General features: G+C 50.3%; 1 protein-coding gene across 1 annotated transcript; it reads left to right on the top strand.

The window, feature by feature from the left end:
- Positions 1 to 213: 213 nt before the first annotated feature.
- LOC136588288 (ADP-ribosylation factor 1-like) lies at positions 214 to 19,155 on the top strand. Its single transcript, XM_066587384.1, has 5 exons — positions 214 to 350; positions 13,348 to 13,523; positions 13,963 to 14,073; positions 15,264 to 15,388; positions 17,117 to 19,155. The coding sequence occupies exons 2-5, from the start codon at positions 13,376 to 13,378 to the stop codon at positions 17,276 to 17,278; spliced, it is 546 nt and encodes a 181-aa protein (XP_066443481.1). The 5' UTR covers positions 214 to 350; positions 13,348 to 13,375; the 3' UTR covers positions 17,279 to 19,155.
- Positions 19,156 to 19,688: the final 533 nt, after the last annotated feature.

Genomic DNA, 19,688 nt, shown 5'->3' with positions numbered 1-19,688 from the left:
ACTAATAAAAGGACGGCAGAGCGCTGTTTGGCCGAAGAAATGAAGGAGGCACCGCGTCACAGTCCTCGCTTCCTGTCGTGTAATAAGCCTTAATGAACGTTAGAAAGATGGCCGCTCTTTAGCTTCATGACGTAGAGGGCTTCTCATTGGTTACGCCGCATGCACGTGATCAGGGCACGCCTACGAGTGGAGAAGCGCGGCTTTGGATTGGCTAGGAGTTTGAGCATGCGCGTTGAGGAGTAGTTCCGGCACTTCTTCCTTTGGTGACGTCAGCAGCTGCCGCCATTTCGTGTGACCGCTCGGCAAGGAAGAGGCGGCTGGAGCAGGAAGTCGGTGAAGGAGAAGCTCTGGTGAGAGACGAGCGGCGGGGAGTGGTGGTTTATGGGGTCGTGGAGGGATTGCGCTCTCTGTAGGTGGTGGGGGGGCACGTCTAGGGGTCCTTCTGCATCGGGCTGTGATGTGGGTGTCATTACTGTCCATCTTGTCCTGCAGTTAATTGTTACTGACGAGATGTACGTCCTGCGTGACATCAGAGCGCCGTTCGCTCGCTGCTTGACCCTTGTGATGTCATCCGTCAAGTATCACGCCGGTTCAGTCACATGACCCCTATAGAGACCGATGGACGTGTTTAAGTATTGCGCAATCGTCTTTTTTTCACACTTATTTCTACACACAAGGGTCGTTCGCAATGAAACGGCGTGCAAAAAAACGCACCGACCGTCTTTAAGGCGGCTTCTGTGTCGTAAGTCCAAATAGTCGCCATGACAACTCTGCTGCGGGGTCCGTGCAGAACGTCCGACAGTCGGGAGTGCGTGACCGCAGATGTGACGCCATTTTGCATTCTTGACATTAATTTGATCGGAGCGGGAGACGCGCGTCCGGCTGCGGCGTACTTCAATGGTGGCCGCCGTACGGTCTTGTGCTCCCGGCCTTAAAGGGGTCGTCCCGGACTGCGTTTGTTTTCTGCTGATGACCTCCCCTCAGGATGGGTCACCAGTAAATGATCAATGAGGGTTTACCGGTCACGATCCCCGCCGATCGGACGATTCCTGGCGCCGCTCCGGAAGCAGATAGCGCTGACAGCTGTGCAGCCCGGTTGGTAGTGCAGCGCAGTACTCCTTGAATACAGTGCAGTACCCACACGGACTGTCTGCTTCCTGGCAGTTGGTAGACCCCCCCCCCCCACCGATTCATGAGCCGTCCTGAGGATAGGTCGGCGATGGGAGAAAAAACCCACCCAAAGTCCTGAAAGGTGCGGACATTACACCCCAAAATCGGCAGCATTTCCGCATCGAATCTGCACTGATGGTGACTTGCCGGTCGGCGGCAGATGATTCCGGCCCGCCGCTCCTCTCACAGCTGGCAGCGCGTATAGCAGCCCTCACCCGGCAACCGTTACTAAGCAGTGTGGCTGCCAGTCAGGTGATGCGGGTGGTGCTTTAGTAATGATTGCCGCGTGAGAGCTACTCTGTGCGCCGCAGTTGCGAGGTGAGAGGAGCGGCGGGCTGAAATCTGCGCATCCGTAGTTTACTTTGAGTCAAAATCTGCACCTATGGTGCAGATTTTGACTGTTTTTGATGCGCAAATGCCGCTGATTTTGCCGCAACAATTTCCAATGTGAGCCATCCGCTGAATTTCCTCCAAGTATGAACGTATCTATCCTTAACCCCAATCCTCGGGCCGTGTGAAACGCACAGGGGTTGTGCCCTGTGCCACGCTGACCGGGGGGTTGTGCCCTGTGCCACGCTGACCGGGGGGTTGTGCCCTGCGCCACGCTGACCGGGGGGTTGTGCCCTGCGCCACGCTGACCGGGGGGTTGTGCCCTGCGCCGCGCTGACCGGGGGGTTGTGCCCTGCGCCGCGCTGACCGGGGGGTTGTGCCCTGCGCCGCGCTGACCGGGGGGTACAGTAATGTTGGGACACCACCGTACCAGATCGGCGTGCTTGTCGTTCACCGGACTGAGAATCGGCTTGTATTAAAGGACCCTCAGTCTGTCCCAAACCGGGTCGGAGTAATCCCAGGAGGCGGGTACATAATGGAGGAGATGAAACCCGGGCAAAGTCACCAGTCGGACATCCAGACAAATGGGCATCCGTGTAACACAAGAACAGCTGGAGTCACCGGAGCCGCTCGTAGAGCAAGGGAGCCCCAGTCATGTCCGTTTTCCCCCTCGGGGGGCGTATGTACGGCGGGTGTCTTTCATGAGGCAGCTGCTCTCAGTGATGGGTCAGATGACAGGTAGGTAGGAGGTCAGCTCTAGTAGGACCACTTACCAACATGGATCAAGGAAACCTCAATGCCGGCGTGATAAACTTGACTTTGGCTGGATCTACACGTTAGATCTCAATTGGCGGGCCGCTAAATGTGCATGGTGGCCTCCCAACAACAGCAGATGGCCAAGATCGGCTTCAGCTGCCCGATCCTTGCGTGAGGCTACCTACACACGGGCGAGCGCGATCTCGGGGCGAGATGCTGTGTGATATCGCACTCACCGACGTACGTTTTCATGGCGATGCAAGGTCGTTTTTGAGCAGAAACACCCATCAATTCAGTTTCGTTCAGCCGCGTTAGATGATCGGCATGCGATTTCCATGGTTTTCAGTGGAGGCGTTGCATCGTACCCGCGTGCACATCGCATGGCGTGGGATGTCTTACTGTCTTGTTGAAAACAATGGGCGACGCGTTCCAAGGAACGTGAGAAGATGGGACGTGCCGCGATGCGTATGACTCCGTTCAGAAGAGTTGGGCTCGTAGTCGTAAGTCTCCTACGTGTTTCTCGGCTGTCTGAAAGGGCACAACAGCCGCTCTGGATGTGGCTTCCCTGACTCTCTGCGCTCAGTACATGTATGGTCAACCACGTATGTTTGAGGGTATCGGGGAGGATAGCGGTCAGCCCAACAAGAGTCCGTCCGTTGGGTATTTCATGTACAATCGTTCCCCTTGATTGGCACCATGGCCAATCGTAGTTGGCATCTTCTCACTCGGCTTTGGGTGAAGTAGATAAATCCCATCCCTCGGAGCTTCCAGGAAGTCCATCTGGACCTCCCTGACGCGTTTCAGGCCTCATAGACTTATTGCTGTCTCCTCTCACTATCTACAAATGTCCTGCCGTACGGTCCGTAATCTCCACACATCCTACCGGACTTTGGACTCAGAGGCAGCGGTGGACGGCGAGGTCTGCGCCGCGTGGATGAGCCCTTAGATGAGTAATGGCCGGAACCTCAAAGCTTATTGAACGCTTCTAAGTGTTGGTTAATTTCTAACCACCGTTCAGAGACTAACGATTATCCGGCCCTTCATTACCAGCCTTGTAAGGAGGATGTTGGTGTGACGGCGGCGCTGGCCAGATATTCGCCGTCCAGCAGACGTGGGCCCAGAGTGACGCACCGCTCCTCACCACTTCACCCTACGGAACCTATCATTGGCACATAAGCGGTGAGGCCGGAGAACCCGGTAGTTAAAGGGAACCATAAACCCCTTGTGCTGTCAGGGGAGGGATTTTTTTATACGCACCTGCTCCCCCGTTCCAGCGCTGTCCCCCGGTGACGCCTGCGCGGCGTGGAGATCTGGCTCTTTCACGCGCCGACACACGGAGGGCGCCATGACTTAGTTTATAGCGCTGTAGGGGGGTAATGAGTTCCTTTTATGGGGGCCGAGTTATAAAGTTATCTCCTAACCACGCGATCGGAGATAACTTTGATTGTGGTTTCGACCATTGGGAGCCCCATCGATCTCAAGAATGGGGTCCTGCAGGTCCCCACCTGATTGGTCGTGCCTGTGCCATTTATTTTAATTATAGCGCCTCAGATTACCGGATTTTTCACCTCTCCCATTGAAATCCATGGAAAGGTGTCACGAAGGACTTGGGCCATTCATACAGGGACCCTCAGCCCCCTCGTTCTTGGGATCGGCGGGAGTCTCAGCATTCGGACCCCTACGGATTATAAAGTTATCCCCTATCCTGTGGCTGGGGCGTAACTTGGTACAAGCCCTTTAACCCTCTGTGGTACCATGGGGTCTATGTGACCCCATCCTTGTTCATTGCAGTCCTGGACTTTGAAACTGACACCAAATAGACCCCATGGTACTACACGGGGGTTAAGGGAGTTGCCCCGCCGTAGCAGCTAAGTATCTCTTCACTTGAGGTCTCACCTCTGGGACTTCCACTAAACCTGAGAAAGGGCACCCGCATTCTGCCATATGATTGGCGAGGAGGTCACACGTACACTACTGCTCCATTCATCTTTGAGAACAGTCCTCGGCTATCTCAATCTCCAGTAGTCCCATGGCGGTGAAGGCAGCGTGCGTGCGAGACCACTTCACGTCGTTGGGTCACCTGTTTTTGGGATGGATTGGAGTCCAGCAGTTGAGCCCCAACCAAGCTGTTACTTATCGCCCATCTTGTGGACAGGGCATAACGTCTTTTGGTGAGGCCACCCCTTTACCCACCAGATCATTGATCATTAGATTAGCAAATCTTCCTTCCGTTCAAGAATATTATTTGGCGCGCTCCATGTCTTCATGACTGCGATTGTGGAGCCGTTGGGTGTTTAGAGTCGGTTATTCCAGTCGTGGACAATTAGTAGTTGGTGACGTTACCTGAAGTCTCTAGGGTTGTAGTTGTGCGTGTCTAACTCAGAGGGGCTCTGAACTTGGGACAACCCTTACTAAGTTAGAAGGGACTCTTGGCAATCAGTGGGTCACAAAGTGTCTCTTACTGGAACCCTCAGCTGTTCTCTCCAGGAGAACTGGTTCTGTTTCCCTGTAGCTCCTCTGCAGGTGAAATGAAGCATTACACAGACCCCATTCAAATCAGTGGACTGTCTGTGTAATGCAGGACAGGTTGGGTCCTCCAGAGCGATAGACGCTCTTTGTAACCACTCTGCATTATGGCCAAGAGATGGGGATCCTGAACTGAGGACCTTCCGCCTTAACTCTGTAATGGGGTGTATGGAAATGGGCTTCCTACACTGTATCACCCCTTTAAGGGCGGACTCACACGGGCGTGTTTGCGTGCACAGTGCGCAGAGAATAGAACCCATTGGGCGCACCTACCACGTGTATGGGGGGAAAAAAACACGCAGCAACCTGTATTTTGGTTCCCATTTGTGCACCAATGGCCCCATAGGAGTCTGTGAGGTGCGTAAATACACACTTAATACCCGCGGGATACGCTGCGCAATTCTGTAGTGAAGAGACATCTGGAACTAATTAGGCTAAATAACCATTTAAATCGGGGTGCGGCTGCGTGCTGCGCACATGTGAAAAGGCGTGTAAAGTACAGGTATATGCGCAGATGTCCTGCGCGTACTGAACGTTGTTGCGCACACACGTGTGAGGCCGTATTTACACGGCTGATATTCTTGCGTGAACTCGCACGGAAATGCAACATATTATTTTCAATGGGTCTATTTTTCTACGGATGGTTGTTTTTTTTTTACCCTCGCAGCGATGTTGTGAGATAAAAAAATCACTTTTTTTTTTTTGCGTGAAAATTGCGTGTTTGATACGTTTTGTAAGAAAAACTCATTGCTTCGCAAGTGTGATATCGGCCCCGAGTTTCTCGAAGCGCCCTCGCCCGTGTGATTGCACCCTGAGGAAGTCAGTGATGGCGCCTCCACATTGACGGCAGTCTCATGAGTCTCCCCGGCTCTCCGTTGGTCGTCTGACGTCGCGGTCATGTGCTCTCAGCAGTTGCTCATCACTTGGGGTTATGTGCCAGGAAATGAGTTTCCGGAAGAGCGATGACTGCCGGCCTGTCTGCCTGCGGCTCACAGGACTGACTAAGCTCGGCCTTTATTGTTCTTCGCCCCGCTGCGTCTTCTGACGTGAAAGTCTCATCTCTACCTGCAGGTATTTGCGTCGTCCGAACGGGGTAATCGATGCGCGAGCATCAACCTGAGCGGTTAAAATAAGCGGAATGCGCGACGTGCGAGCGTGTAGAAATCCGACAGTGTCGCTAATATCCACTGTGCTGCTAAGCAGGTAAACTAACGCAGTCGGTATCCGCTTGACATAAAGGTATGCAGTTTCCCTTTAAGTTAAAGGGACTTCCAGCGAGTCCGGAAGCTACCTGCACTAGGGGCAAAAACACACAAATGGGAAGATGGAACAACACCTCTGCAGCGCCATCTATTCCTGAAAGTCAGTCAGACTAAGCCTTATAGTAATGCCTGGGAATTGTAAGCCAAAGCCAGAATAACCATACACAGACAGCTGTTTCGGGGTGATTTCCCCTTCGTCTGTGCAGGAGGTTTCCGGCTTGGCTTACAATTCCCAGTCACTGTTACAAGTCTTGCTTTAAAAAGTCTTGACAGTGACCTGCAGGAATACTGCCTTCCAGTAGGTGGTGCTGCAGAGGTATTGTTCTATTTTCTAATCGCATAAGAGCTCCAGAAGAGCATGCATGGCCTTATAAGGCTGCTCATTTACCTTCTAGGTGCCCTCCTTTTAAAAGGTTTGTGCCACTTCTAGCTGTATTGCTGCAGGAAGCGGACAGCGCCGTACAATGTGCAGTGGCCTGGGTTGGTACTGCAGGCTGAATCCTATTGAACTGAATGAGACTCTGTGCAGTGGTCTGGGTTGGTATTGCAGTCTGAGTCTCATTCAGTTCAATAGGACTTAGCCTGCAGTACCAACCCTGGCCACTGCGCAATGTACAGAGCTGTCTGCTTCCTGCAGCTTAACAGCAAGCAGTGGAACAAATCCTTTAAGGAGCAATGCTACCCTTCCTGAGATGGGTGCAGTAAGAGTCGTCCTGCTGATTGGAGTCCGTGTCCGCGCGCAGCAGATGTCAGACATATTGGCATCCAGTTTCATTGGATTAACCATTTTAAAGTTGGATGGTTTTCTTGGTTTTTGTTAGAATTTTCTCTGACCGTTTCAGGGTCTATTTGCGCTTCCTGTGGTCTGCGATAGCGGGCGGTCATCTGATCAAATCGGCAAACTGTCGGTGAGACCGGCTGTCCAAGATGAAAACCTATTCCCTATGATGGACAATAAGCGTAGGCTCTCCCCTCCCAGGTTCCGGCTTCTCACGTGGCGCAGCTACATCCTCCGCACTGTCTGTATTTACAGGCTGCAGTCCGCCGCCGTACGGAACATCACAGGCTGCTGCAGCCAGTCAGCCTTCAGTGCTCAAGAGCTGTTGGGAGACCCAGGAGAGAGCAGTATAGACGCATGTATGTCCACGGGACAGAATCGCCTGCAGAGCTGCGGCAGGACAAAATTAGCGTAAAGAATTTTCGCTGCGTTATGGTGCAAATATGCATGAAGAAGGGACACGTCGCTTCATGAAGGGTTGTCCAGGGTTAGAAAAACATGGCTGCTGTCTTCCGAACACAGCGCCACTCTTGTCCACAAGGTTGTGTGTGGTATTGCAACTCGGCTCCATTTGAAGTGAATGATTCCATAACTGCTTTCTGTGAAGGACGCCACATCTGTCCCTGGGTTGTAAGGTTATGGCCCCTAGCGTGGAGCTGGAAGTCCTCTAGTAGGACTACAAAAAGAAAGTCTTGTATTCTTAAAAATACGTAAAGCAAAAAGTTCAAAAACTTTTTCACGGAAAAAGAACTTAAATGAAAGCCGTAACTTGTATCGCCGCAGCCGTAAAAATCTGAACTATAAGAATGTCGCGTTAATTATTCCTTGTGGCGATTACTGTAAAAAAAAATTAAAAAATTACTAACACCCGCAATTTTTATTAATTTAGTAGTACTGACCTGCCGAATAAAGCTAGCGTTATTAGGAGGGAGAGAGCTTTGACCGCAGCGCCAGGTGAATCGCCCGTTGAACGGTCCGCCATTAATTGGCATACAGCACAGGAAGCGCTACGAAGCTTAAGTCGCCAGATGGGAACTACCGACCGAGGAAATAAATGTGCCATATTATTCAGTGCCGCGTACGGTTTCCCCAAAAATAAGCCCTACCCCTATTTTTGGAGTGGGGGGCTTGAAACAGAAGCCCTCCCTCGACAATAAGTGGGGTCTGAGTTGGTCGTGCTGGGGCTGCGGCGGGCTGCCATGACCTCTGCACTGACACAGAACTCTCCTTCTGGTGATGGGGCTTTGAATAATACCCTGCCTCCAGCAAGTGAGTGCTGTGATTGGATGGAGCGCAGGCCAATCGGAGCCAGCGCTCGATCATTTACAGCCATTCAGTGAAGGACATCGCTGAATGGCTGTGATTGACGCATCCAGCGCCGGCTCTGATTGGCTGAGCCACGGCGCTTGTGAGCCGATCACAGCACTTGCTTGCTGGAGACGGGGTATTCAAAGCCCTGTCACCAGAAAGAGAGTTCTGTGTCAGTGCAGAGGACATGGCAGCCCGCCGCTGGAGTTCAGCAGTGCCAGGGACCCAGACGCTGCGGACCTGGTGATATTTTCAGACCGTCCCGAAAATAAGACACTGTGCCTCTTGGGATAAAAATTTAAACTTAAGACAGTGTCTTATTTTCGGTATTGGTCTATACAGTTTTTTGTGTTTATGCCTGACTTAAGCGTGCATAAAAAATACGGAAAAGTGAATGCAGTAATTGAAGTCCATGGGTTATACTCTGTGTTTTGCGTGCACCAATACGCCTGTGAAGGGGCGCTAGAGAGTTTGTAAGAGGAGCGCCTGATCTACCAACCTGCATGTAGAAGCATCTCGCGGCCGCAGGTACTTTGTCGTAACTTTCTATACACGTTTTTGATATCTCTTGCGGTATGAAGTCCGCCTACGCGTCGCCTCACGTTTGACATCTCCGTCACGTTGCCGCCTGCCCCCTCGCGTCTGAATCATCAGTGTTTCTTGCGCTCGGGTGCCTGTGCCGGGGAGTGTGTGGGCTGCCGCCGTGTGTCACTGCCGAGTGGGCGGCTTCTGGGCTTCATTCAGTTCCTCCTCGCAGATGACAAATCAGGCATCAACCGAAGCAACTAAAGCTGATCCTAGACCAACAGCCCTATCGGCGCGCGCTCACAGCTCTGCTGCAACCGCAAAAGAACGAGGGGTTAAGTGAATGGCACGCTTTACTCTACACCACTGGGGGCAGCAAGGAGCCCCCTGAATGCTGTCTGATGCTGGTGGATCCCTGCTGAAGAAGAAAGCTGCGGCAGTAACGTGGGCTACTAATTAAGGGAGTCCCCAATCTCGCTGATCATCAAGGTTACCATGATCCGGTGGTTAGAGGATGAGTGGTTGTACCAAGATTACAAGTTAAAGGGCATTTTTGGACTGGCACCTCCTAGGCAGAGCGAGCATGTATTGGTGGTTGGGCATGGGAGTTATGGGGACCCGCATATATCGCATACCCTGTAGGCAGTTGTCTGAGATGGTGGGCAAAGACCCTTTAAATCAAGCCACCTTGTGTCCATTTCTGACACAGAACTGTCCGTTGCTAAGAATGTGCCATCTTGACAAGTCTGTCGTATTGAACCGTTGCTAGGCAACTTATCCCTAGCAACCTGTATGTCAGATATGACTCAGCAGTTCAGCTCAAAGCTGGATTGGCATTGTGCTGGCAGCTGAGACGAGGAAAGCCGCTTATCGGCCGCAGCCACAACGTGATGTTCCCCATGTTGTGCTGCAAAGTCAGTGAGGGTTTCTATGGATACATTCATACTCTTTAACCCCCAGTATGTATATAGTCCTTCCATATCCTCACCGGGTGCAGATACACTGAATGACCACTTTACTAGAGACCTGCTTTGTGCCTCAGAACTGCAGAAGTTTGTCCTGGCGTCCCTCTACGGGTATCAGAGGGCGGCGAATGTGCCAAAAAGATTTACCCCACCCCCACCGTTACTGCGCCAGCTGACAGGAAGGCGTTACCGATTTATGCTGCTTGCGCCAAATTCTGACCTCCCATCAGCACAGTGCAACAGAGATCTGGATCCATCTGACCAGGAGATGGTTTTCCGCTGCTCAGTGATATAATTTTTGCGCTCTTTTGCCCGCTGGGGTCTCGCCTTCCTGTTTCTCTTGTCCATAATGGCGCTGTTATATTCATCTGTGCTAAAGAGCGACAAAATACGCATTCGGACACGATGGTCAGACCACCAACGTTCTTTTCGGCTGCTCTTAATTGTGCAGCAACTCTGTTTCGGAACCATTCCTGACATCCTCCTCTGACCCCTTTCTGTCCTCAGCTTCTCCTATAATTTTTCCCTCCGTCACGCCGAGGTCCGTACATTCTACAAGCTGTATATTCAGGCCGGCCTGTCACGGCCGCGTGCACCAAACCCTGTAAGTCACGCAAGGTTTTACCGCTGTGGAGCCGGCCTTTCGCCATGTATGGCAGCCATATTGTCCTGAGCACTTCACGCATGCTGTCATGCGCAATATTCTGCCTTTTACATTTTCCTCGCCGTCGCCTCGCAACACCGCGTATACGCTCTGCCCATGTCATTGCGTATGGATGGTGTTGATCACGTGCCACAGGGAAGCTCTAATAAAGGACCGGCGCGTTATATCGATGACCCGGGTTCGTACCGCGCGGCGCTCATCGGCAGCTGCTGCCTGCACAACTCTGCTCTATGCTTGCTGAGTCAATGGGCCTCGTGTGTGAGCACTGATCCACAGCCGGCCCTTCTTCTTACACGCTCGGACAACAAGGTGGCTTTATCTAGAGGCGGTGGTCTTATGTTCACTGTATTCTCTGCTGGATAGGGGCCACTTGTTTTCTGCTCTGTAGTGAAGTCTCGGCTCTTATTACTCCACTGGGATGGACCGAGCAGTGTACGCCAAAGTATCGGATCCTGCGCAGCGTCCACGTAGTCTCATCTTACAGATCCTAGGATGAGGGGTGCGCTGTCCGAGTTTACAATGGACCAGGCTCAGACAACACCCGGACCCTCGGTAGTCACTGTGCCAAGTCAGTCTTGCAAATAAGAGATGGAACAATATCTCTACAGCGCCACCTATTGGAAGTCAGCATTCCTGCAAGTCAGTGTTAGACTCTTTATACAAACTTTGTAATAATGACTGGGAATTGAAACCCAAGCCAAAATCCATACACAGACAGCTGCTTCGGGGTGTTTGCCCCTCATCAGTGTGCAGTAGGCTTCTGGCTTGGCTGGTGAGAGGCCTGTGACGTGTGTCAGGAACGCTAGCTTTTCTCCTTAGGGAGAGCGCCTAGAAGGTGAGTGAGAAGACTTATGAGGAAAGACGGTGTTTTTGGTGCGTTTATCTGCATTCACTACTTGGAGAGGTTTTCCGGGGAAAATAATATTGATGACTTATCCTCAGGATGCGGTCGCTGACCTATCAGCTGATTGTGCACACGCTGACAAATACACCGGGTTCAGAGTGGAAGCAATGCTCCGACCTCTGAGTAGTGGCGGGCACTTGTAACTACAAGCGCGGCTCTCATTGAAATTAATTGGAGCTGTGCCTGTAGTTACAAGCACCGGCCACTACACAGGAGGCGGAGCATCTGCTTCCACTCCGACCCCCGGTGTATTTGTGCAGCCAATGACTGCACTGCAATCGGCTGATTGGTCAGGGTCTTGAGTGGCAGACACTGGCTGATCAGCTATTGACTTTCCCTGGAAAACCCCTTTTAGTGCAGATTTGGGTGGAATCATGTTGAAGTCCCCCACACGGGGCAAAATCTGCAGCTGAAATGTCGTTTAGCCACGGATTTCTGCTGTGGTTTTACTGGCTGAATACGTGCTGCAAAATCCGTGTCAGAATCCGCCATGTGGCTCGCTGATCGTCCCGTCTCCGCCTGATCTCGCCAGCCGAAATATAGTAGTACTTGTTGGCCATGGTTACGGGGTCCTGAGGCGGGACACTGGTCTGTGCTGTCCGTATGCCTCGATCAGGGATTGTCCGGGTCCGTGGTGTTGGGCGCTCTGCAGGCGGCCATAGACCTGCATATTCTCAGGGAGAACACCTATAGGATGTGCATTGTTTTGGCGCATACTACTAACATTGGCGCTACACGGAGGTACGGCGTACGCCTGCCGTAGATTACGGATCTCCCATAAATCGTCATACTTCAGGCCGCTCAGATCTTTTCAGGAGCCACTTTTACTGTCGCAGTAGACCTCTGTTACAAACTGACCAGACCGGCGCCATCGGCACATTTAGTCGCCGCTCTCCTGCGATTCGGGTTAAATATTCCACAGGTCGTGACGTGTTCCAAATCCAACAATAGTGCAAATAGTCTGCAGAGAGGAATACTCTGCAGGTAAATGTAGCAGCGCAGCGAACAGATCCTGTAAGGTAGGAGAAGACGTGGGACACCCGATCCGACCCTTTGTGTCAATGTAATATTATTCCGGAATTGTGTCTCCGCCAGCTTTATGTTACAACCCCCCCCCCCCCCCCTCCCTTTTCCGTGCGATTCGCTGTCAGATGTCTAAAGTTGCTATGGCGACTGTTCCTTCCCTCTTTACTGCCTTTTCTTGGCTTTTTAATGGCTGGTGAAGGAGACCAAGGACTATCTATGTGCAGATGTGTGAAGGCTCCCCAATCCCCCCCCCCTCCCCTCTATCTCCGCTTTTTAATTTTGGCTTCCTTTTTGAGGGTAAAAGTAGCGAACGTATCAACATGCAACATATTGTTACCGTCCTCGTAGCTTGTCGCGAGCGAGTGGATTCGAGTCACCTCGACGGTAGAGGGAGTGGCGATCGCGTGCCACGTCCAAAGGTTTATATCCACGGGGCCGACATGCTAGCCAGAACGCATGGAGACGGCTCGCTGTACGAAGGTGAAATCAGACGGGGGGGGGGGTTTCCATGTGGATTTCGCCTCTAAAACCTGCGCAGGAATTCTCAGCTGAGTTGCGGATTTCTGCTGTAGGTATGCAGATCCGCACGTCAAGTTGGCGCTGTTTTCAGTAGGCAAATCCTCGTGCGGATCCGCGGCCTCTAGGGGGCATAACATACGGATTGGTCAAAAATGGACCGTACAGAGCGATACAATATGATGCTGTTAAATGTATTAATTACATAACAAGGTGATCCGTGGGGGGCTCGCTGCGGAGATCCTCACCGGTCCGGAGTACGGGGATCCATATTCACCTCTTCTCCCACCCACTCTGTCACACTGAATGCAGCCATGACTACCCATGTGTGGCCGTGGCTCCGTACATTTAACCGGGGTGACCAATACCCGAGCGCTTGCTTATCTCTGCAGTTCTGTTTGAAAGTGATTTGAGGGGTGGAGGATGGGGGGCATAGAACCCCCTGTTCTCAGGGTTCCAGCGATTGGACCCCCACTGATCAGAGAGGTATCCTCTACTATGTATTGTTCCCGTAAACGGTGTACAAGACTATCGGACATTTCAAAACTAATGCGATATTTTTTTATTTTTTTTTTTGTATAAAGTCTTTACTTTTTGTGCCAATTCTTTCCTACCAGGTAAAAGGCAAACCACACAAACACTACAATGGGGAACATGTTTGCAAGCCTCTTTAAAGGCCTCTTTGGCAAGAAGGAGATGAGGATCCTTATGGTCGGCCTGGATGCTGCGGGAAAGACTACAATCCTCTATAAGCTCAAGCTGGGAGAGATCGTGACCACCATTCCTACAATAGGTATATAGTGCTCTTTCTGTGCTTTTAAAGGGGGTTTTCTGGGTCTGACTCATTGGCTGACCTCTCCTCAGGATATGTCATCAGCGGGGCCCGCTACTCGGGAAATGGAGCGATCAGCTGACCTGCTGTTGGTGTGTGTATATAGAGTCAGAAGCTGACAGCTCTGTACATATTGCAGTGGCCAGGGTTGGTATTGCGTTGAATTTAATGGGAGCTGTATCTGCAATAGCAGCCCAGACCACTCCAGAGCGATCCGCTTCTGGCTTTGTACACACCGATGACAGGCCAGGTAACGGGTGATTGCTGGGTTCCTGGGCGACAGACCCTTGCTGATCAACTACTGATGAGCTATCAGGTGGGCAGTTGTTCAGACCCAGACGAGGACCCCTTTAAGTACGAGTTATGAGAGGCTCTTCTAACACTTCTAATCTCTTCTCAGGTTTTAATGTGGAGACCGTAGAATACAAGAATATCAGCTTCACTGTGTGGGATGTGGGCGGCCAGGACAAAATCCGCCCACTATGGCGCCATTACTTCCAGAACACTCAGGGTACGTACATTTTATCAGCAACTTGGAAATTCATTCTGTTCTCGGAGATTTCCGATCTGGTTTCCATTGAGGAATGACATGACGTGACTGCTGCCTAGTTGCGTCCTCCATCTCTGTCAGTGGCATGGTGATCCTCCAGCTCTCGGCTGAGCTGTCACATCTGACGGTTTGGTTGCCGGGGAAACGTAGCGACAGACTCTTTTCAGCAGAGTTGTCAGGCGGCTTCTCCCTAGTAAAAGACCGTTTTCAAGTTGCATAGAATTTCCATAAAACGGACCGCCTGAACTGGTTCTGACAGTTCTCAATTAAATTGGCGTTATGAGACAATAAAACCTTGTCTGTCTTCCTATACAGCGCCACTGTTGTTCATAGGCTGGTATTGCAGTTCCTTTTCAAGTGACAGACAATGGTGGCTGGTGTCTAAAGGAAAACAATCATGTTTGTCTTAATTATACATAACCCCTTTTAGATAGACCGTTGGGGCTCATTCACACGGGCGTATTTTCTGTCCACATGCAATCCATATTTTTTGCTGCCTGAATACGGATGTACGCTGACCCATTGATGATCGGTGTATTCAAATGAACATCTTGGACGTGGATCGATGCTGCACATAATTTTTTTTCCATGTCCTATTTTGATCCGTAATCATGGACCACAATCGCCTATTAACCCTTTCTAAACCACTGATGTCTAAAGACATTTTGATTGAAGGCTGTACAGCTCCGATGTCGGAAGACGTCCGGCAGGGTATTCTTACTGTAGATTACTGGCTGCTCTGTTATCCGGGGCCTCTCCAGCATGTCCCATAGCCCAGTACTGGCTCTAGCCAGCAGATGGCGCCATTGTATAATGGCAGAAAGAGAGAGTCCCCTAGGAAACCTTGAATCCAAAATTGGATTGCAAAGGGTTAAAGTCTATAGAAAGATAAATCAGCAAGCACAGATTAGCAAGTGTCCAGCTCGTTGTTTCTCCACACTTTCTGTGGGTTGTGACAAAATTGAGATGGCTTGGGCTTATTGTGCTTGTGAAAAACCAAATAGACAGACGCAATGGGAACTGCATATTTCACAGAATTAAATCGCACACGCCTGTGTGAACGGGCCATAGCGTACAATGTAGGCGCAGATCTTTATGGCGTTGTGTCGGCTATATTGTTTGGTAATCTCTCGGCTTCCTCTTGCACACAGGTCTCATCTTTGTGGTTGACAGTAACGATAGAGAGCGAGTGAATGAAGCAAGAGAAGAGTTGACAAGGATGCTGGCGGAGGACGAGCTGCGGGATGCAGTGCTACTAGTATTTGCTAACAAACAGGTAATTGACATGCAAATCGCCCTTCCTTTAGTTCTAATGGAAAAACTTGACACACACAGATTTATCTGGCCCCGGGATGGGTAATAAATGTCCGATTGCTGGTGGGGCCCAGGTACCATGAGAATAGCGGTCCCTTAGTGAATAGGGGGGGGGGCGCATCATCACTGTTCCATTCACGGTCTGTAGAGATATTGGCTGTTTGTCAGTCCGATGGAAGTAAACGCAGCAGTGGTCATGCATGTGCACCACGACTTTATTCTCTAGGGATTATTGTTGTTGTGATCTCTGGGTCCCAGCAGTTGGGCCGAGCGATTAAACATCCATCACCTATCCTGTTGATGAGTGATAAATGTACAGTTTGTAAACCCTTTAAGGGCTCATGCCCACGGCCGTGACGGAGTATCGCAGCGGAGTCTGCCCTGGCGCCCCCCATACTTAACACTTTGGATCCGCTGCACGTGTCCTGCATGGAGGGCCGGCGCGAATGTGCAGTACAATGCATGACGCGCCAGCAGTGTCAGATGATGCGGTTGGCGGGGGCCGCGTATTCATGCGATACTTCCGCTGGTCTACAGCGGAAGAATAGCGTGACGGCCAGCTTCCATTGACTACAATGGACGCCGGCCACGCGTATTCCTGCGACATTTAGAACATGCCGCGGTTTATTTCATGCTGCGGATTTCCACACCGTGAACATTGAGCTATTGGGCTCAATATAACCTAATAGCTGCGGGGCAGTGCCGCAGATTTCCGCGCGTGAAACGTGGCAGAAATCCGGCTGTGGGCATTAGCCCTAGGGGAGAAAGTACTGGGATATTTTTATTCTTCAGATTTGGGTGTTTTTAAAGTGGAACTACTTTTAAAAAAACTCTTGACATTTTTGATCGTTTGGTCTCAGCACCCAGACCCCCATCACCAAAGGAAGTAGCTGCAGCGCTCACCCAAGTGCTGTCACAGCTCACTAGCTGAAGGCTGACTTAATAGAAAGTCCATTGACCCATCTTTAGCTAGCGATCATTGACTGTATACAGAGAAACCTGCTGCAGCTGCTTCCTTCTAGTGATCGGTGGGAGTGACCGCACCCGGACCACCAGTGATCAAAACTTTTGAGCACAGTTACACTTTAACGTTTAGTATTCCTTTTTAAGGAGGTTGTTTGTCCTACTGAAAGTCTCCGAATTAATATTTTCAATGATTTCCTGAATTGCTACTACTAAGGTTAGACACAACATTTATCACCTGTCCACAGGATAGGTGATACATATGATTGCTGGGACCAGCACTGATCCTAATTGTTTGAGTCCTGTTTGAATGGAGTGGTGGTCATGCATGCACACTAATACTCTGTCAGTTCCATAGACTTTGAATGGAGCAGTAGGTGTGACCGCTGCTCTGTTCCAATCGGGAACTTTGGGACCGCCATTCTAGTGATTAGTGGTGTTCCCAATTGTTGGACCTCTGAAGATCATGTATTTATCACCTATCCTGTGGACAGGAGGACACATATTTGTGGGCCAGCTATACACACAGCTGCAGTGGAGGTGAACTTTGATAGCAGTGATCTCCAAGCAATGGCTCCACTCCCAGCATGCCGATAGGCATCTTATTTTCCCAACTGGGGTGCCACATGGTGGCGACCAGTGCCTCATAGGCTAAAAGTAATCCCCCAACCAGTGCAGCTAATAGTCGAAATGCAAAGTTACTTAACCTGTCGTCTTTTACTTGTAGGACCTCCCAAATGCAATGAATGCTGCAGAAATCACAGACAAATTGGGCCTGCACTCCCTACGTCAAAGGAACTGGTACATTCAAGCGACCTGCGCAACCAGCGGCGACGGTCTGTACGAAGGCTTAGACTGGCTGTCCAATCAGCTGAAGAACCAGAAGTGATCCCACCCTGAGTGAACACCACCCTCCCTCTGCCCCCCCTCTTCCGCCTAACTCCCATCCTGTTCAGCATCTTGGCAGGGCTGGCCAGCGCCTCTGCTGCCTCCCAGGCGGGCATGTCATTTCCGCGCACATCCGTGTCGTGTGTCTGTCTGCACGCCTGTGCGAGTGGGAGCAGCAATCTCACACTGTGCCTTATACATGCTTAGCAGTATTAATTCCCCCTCCGAACAAAAGAAAACAAAAAAACACTACCCTCCATGTAAACAGCCTGCGCTTCTTCCACCCTATTGATTATCACACTGAAAGGATTTCTGTTATGCACCAGCTTGATGGATGATGATTATCCGTCAAAGCTGCAATGCAATATGGCCGCTCCATGTCCTTTCTTTTAGTATTACAATATACTACAGTCACAATATACCATATACCCGTATAGTAGAGGGGGTTGTATCTCACATCTTGAGCCTTTTTAATTTCTCAGGACGTCATGCGTTCTATTCCTGAGACGGATTGTACCTGCTTGATGGCCTTACCATGAGGTTTGGTGTCACCTTGATACAACCGCTAATAGGCCTTGTCCACTTATCTGTGAAAAGTGTGATTATGCCACCCATCCTGTCTAATGGAGACTGGACCGATGGGTGGCACTTCACATCCATTAAACAACCGCACCCTGCAGAAGAGAACACCTACATTGGCACAGGGCTCATATCTATTCTATATACCTCGATCTACTTCCACACATCACACAAGCCTCTTCAGGCAACGACCGGTTTGTAATTTTCTGACTTCTGCCCCCCCACCCCCTTTTTTTACTGACATGCATGTAAAATCACCAGCCTGGCTCACTGAGGCCCCTGAGATGTCTGCTCCCACTCCTAGACTTTATTATATTTCTTTTTATGTTGGGGTATCGGTCGGGGTATTCCGCACCTTGAAGGAAAGTCTGTACAGTAATATTTTATTCTAATTTACTAACGTCACTTCTGTTCATCCACTTTCATCCCCGCCATAATCTCCGGCCCCTTGTCTAATCATCCAGCGTTTGGTTACGTAAGAAGGAAGGTGCAGAGGGAGGTGAGGGGGGTATACGCACGAAAGGGAAAGTTTCCTTTATAGAGCTGTCTGTTTTTTGCGGACGCTGCAAGTAACTAGGCTTTGACAACGGCGAAAAAATAAAAAAATGTTAAAAAAATCTTGTCCTGGGTGGACCCGTCGCGGTCGCGGACGTACAGATTAGATGACAAGGACGGACAGTGAACGTTGCATCAACCTGGATGTATTCTGAATGTAGGAGGAATCCTTTAAATGCTGAGAAGTACACTGAGTATTAAGTTTAATATGGCAACGCTTGATCAAAGAGATCCTGTACCTTGTACCCCCGAGATTAAAAAGTGGGGGTACTCACCAGCAACGTGACTGTAAATCTCCCCATTCTGTAATGTCTCCCGCAGTGACCCCTTCTGGCCAGTTGCTGGGGGCTAATAACCGTTTAGCGTGTGTGAAGGACTCGGCGGCGCACGGCAGGGTTGCATACTATGTTAATCTGCGTCTAAATCCTTGGGTTTCAGTTTATTTTGTGGGGAATGGGTTGTAGCTCTAAACAATTTTAAATAGCTATATATATACTTCAGTCTGTAAATGAGACAGTTTTCATATCGCGCATAAACGGCATCGGAGCTTTAAAGCAAATTTTTTTTCTTTTTTTTTCCTGTATAAAACTGATTGGAAAGCGTGAACTTATGTGATGTACAATTGGACCGAAGTTGAATTTATTTTCATTTCTTTTCTTTTTTTTTTTTTTCTTTTTTTTGTTTTCTAACCATGTTGTAATTTGTCTGAAATACTCTATATTAAAAGAGTTCTGTATTAAGTAATCGGTGCCGTCATTCTTTCCATCGAGCTGTTGGAGAACGGGCTGAAGAAAAGAGACCCTGTTTCCAGGTGAGGATTAAATAGAGAGATGGCCACACATGTTCAAAGTTACAGAAACTTTGGATGTGTCGTCATAGGGGACTTTTGCTCGGGTGGTATTTGGCCGCAACACGTGGAAAATTCTGCACCAAAATCCACGTGCGGATTTTGACGCAGAATTAAAAAATGGCTTAAAGGGGTTGTCCCGTGAAAGACAGTGGGGTTAAGCACTTCTGTATGGCCATATTAATGCACTTTGTAATATACATCGTGCATTAAATATGAGCCATACAGAAGTTATATACTTAACCCCTCCGGTGTTGGCGTCCCCGTCTCCATGGCGCCGACCAAAGCCTTCTTCTCCCTCGATTAGACGCGCTTGCGCTGTCCGCTCTTCTGTTCTGTTGAATGGGGCCGCTGCGCAGAAGACCTGTGCGTCGCAAGCACGCCGCAGCGGCCCCATTCAACAGAACAGAAGAGCGGACAGCGCAAGCGC

Source organism: Eleutherodactylus coqui, chromosome 13, assembly GCF_035609145.1.
Source record: "Eleutherodactylus coqui strain aEleCoq1 chromosome 13, aEleCoq1.hap1, whole genome shotgun sequence".
NCBI lineage: Eukaryota > Metazoa > Chordata > Amphibia > Anura > Eleutherodactylidae > Eleutherodactylus > Eleutherodactylus coqui.
This window is presented reverse-complemented; position numbering and strand designations above follow the sequence as displayed.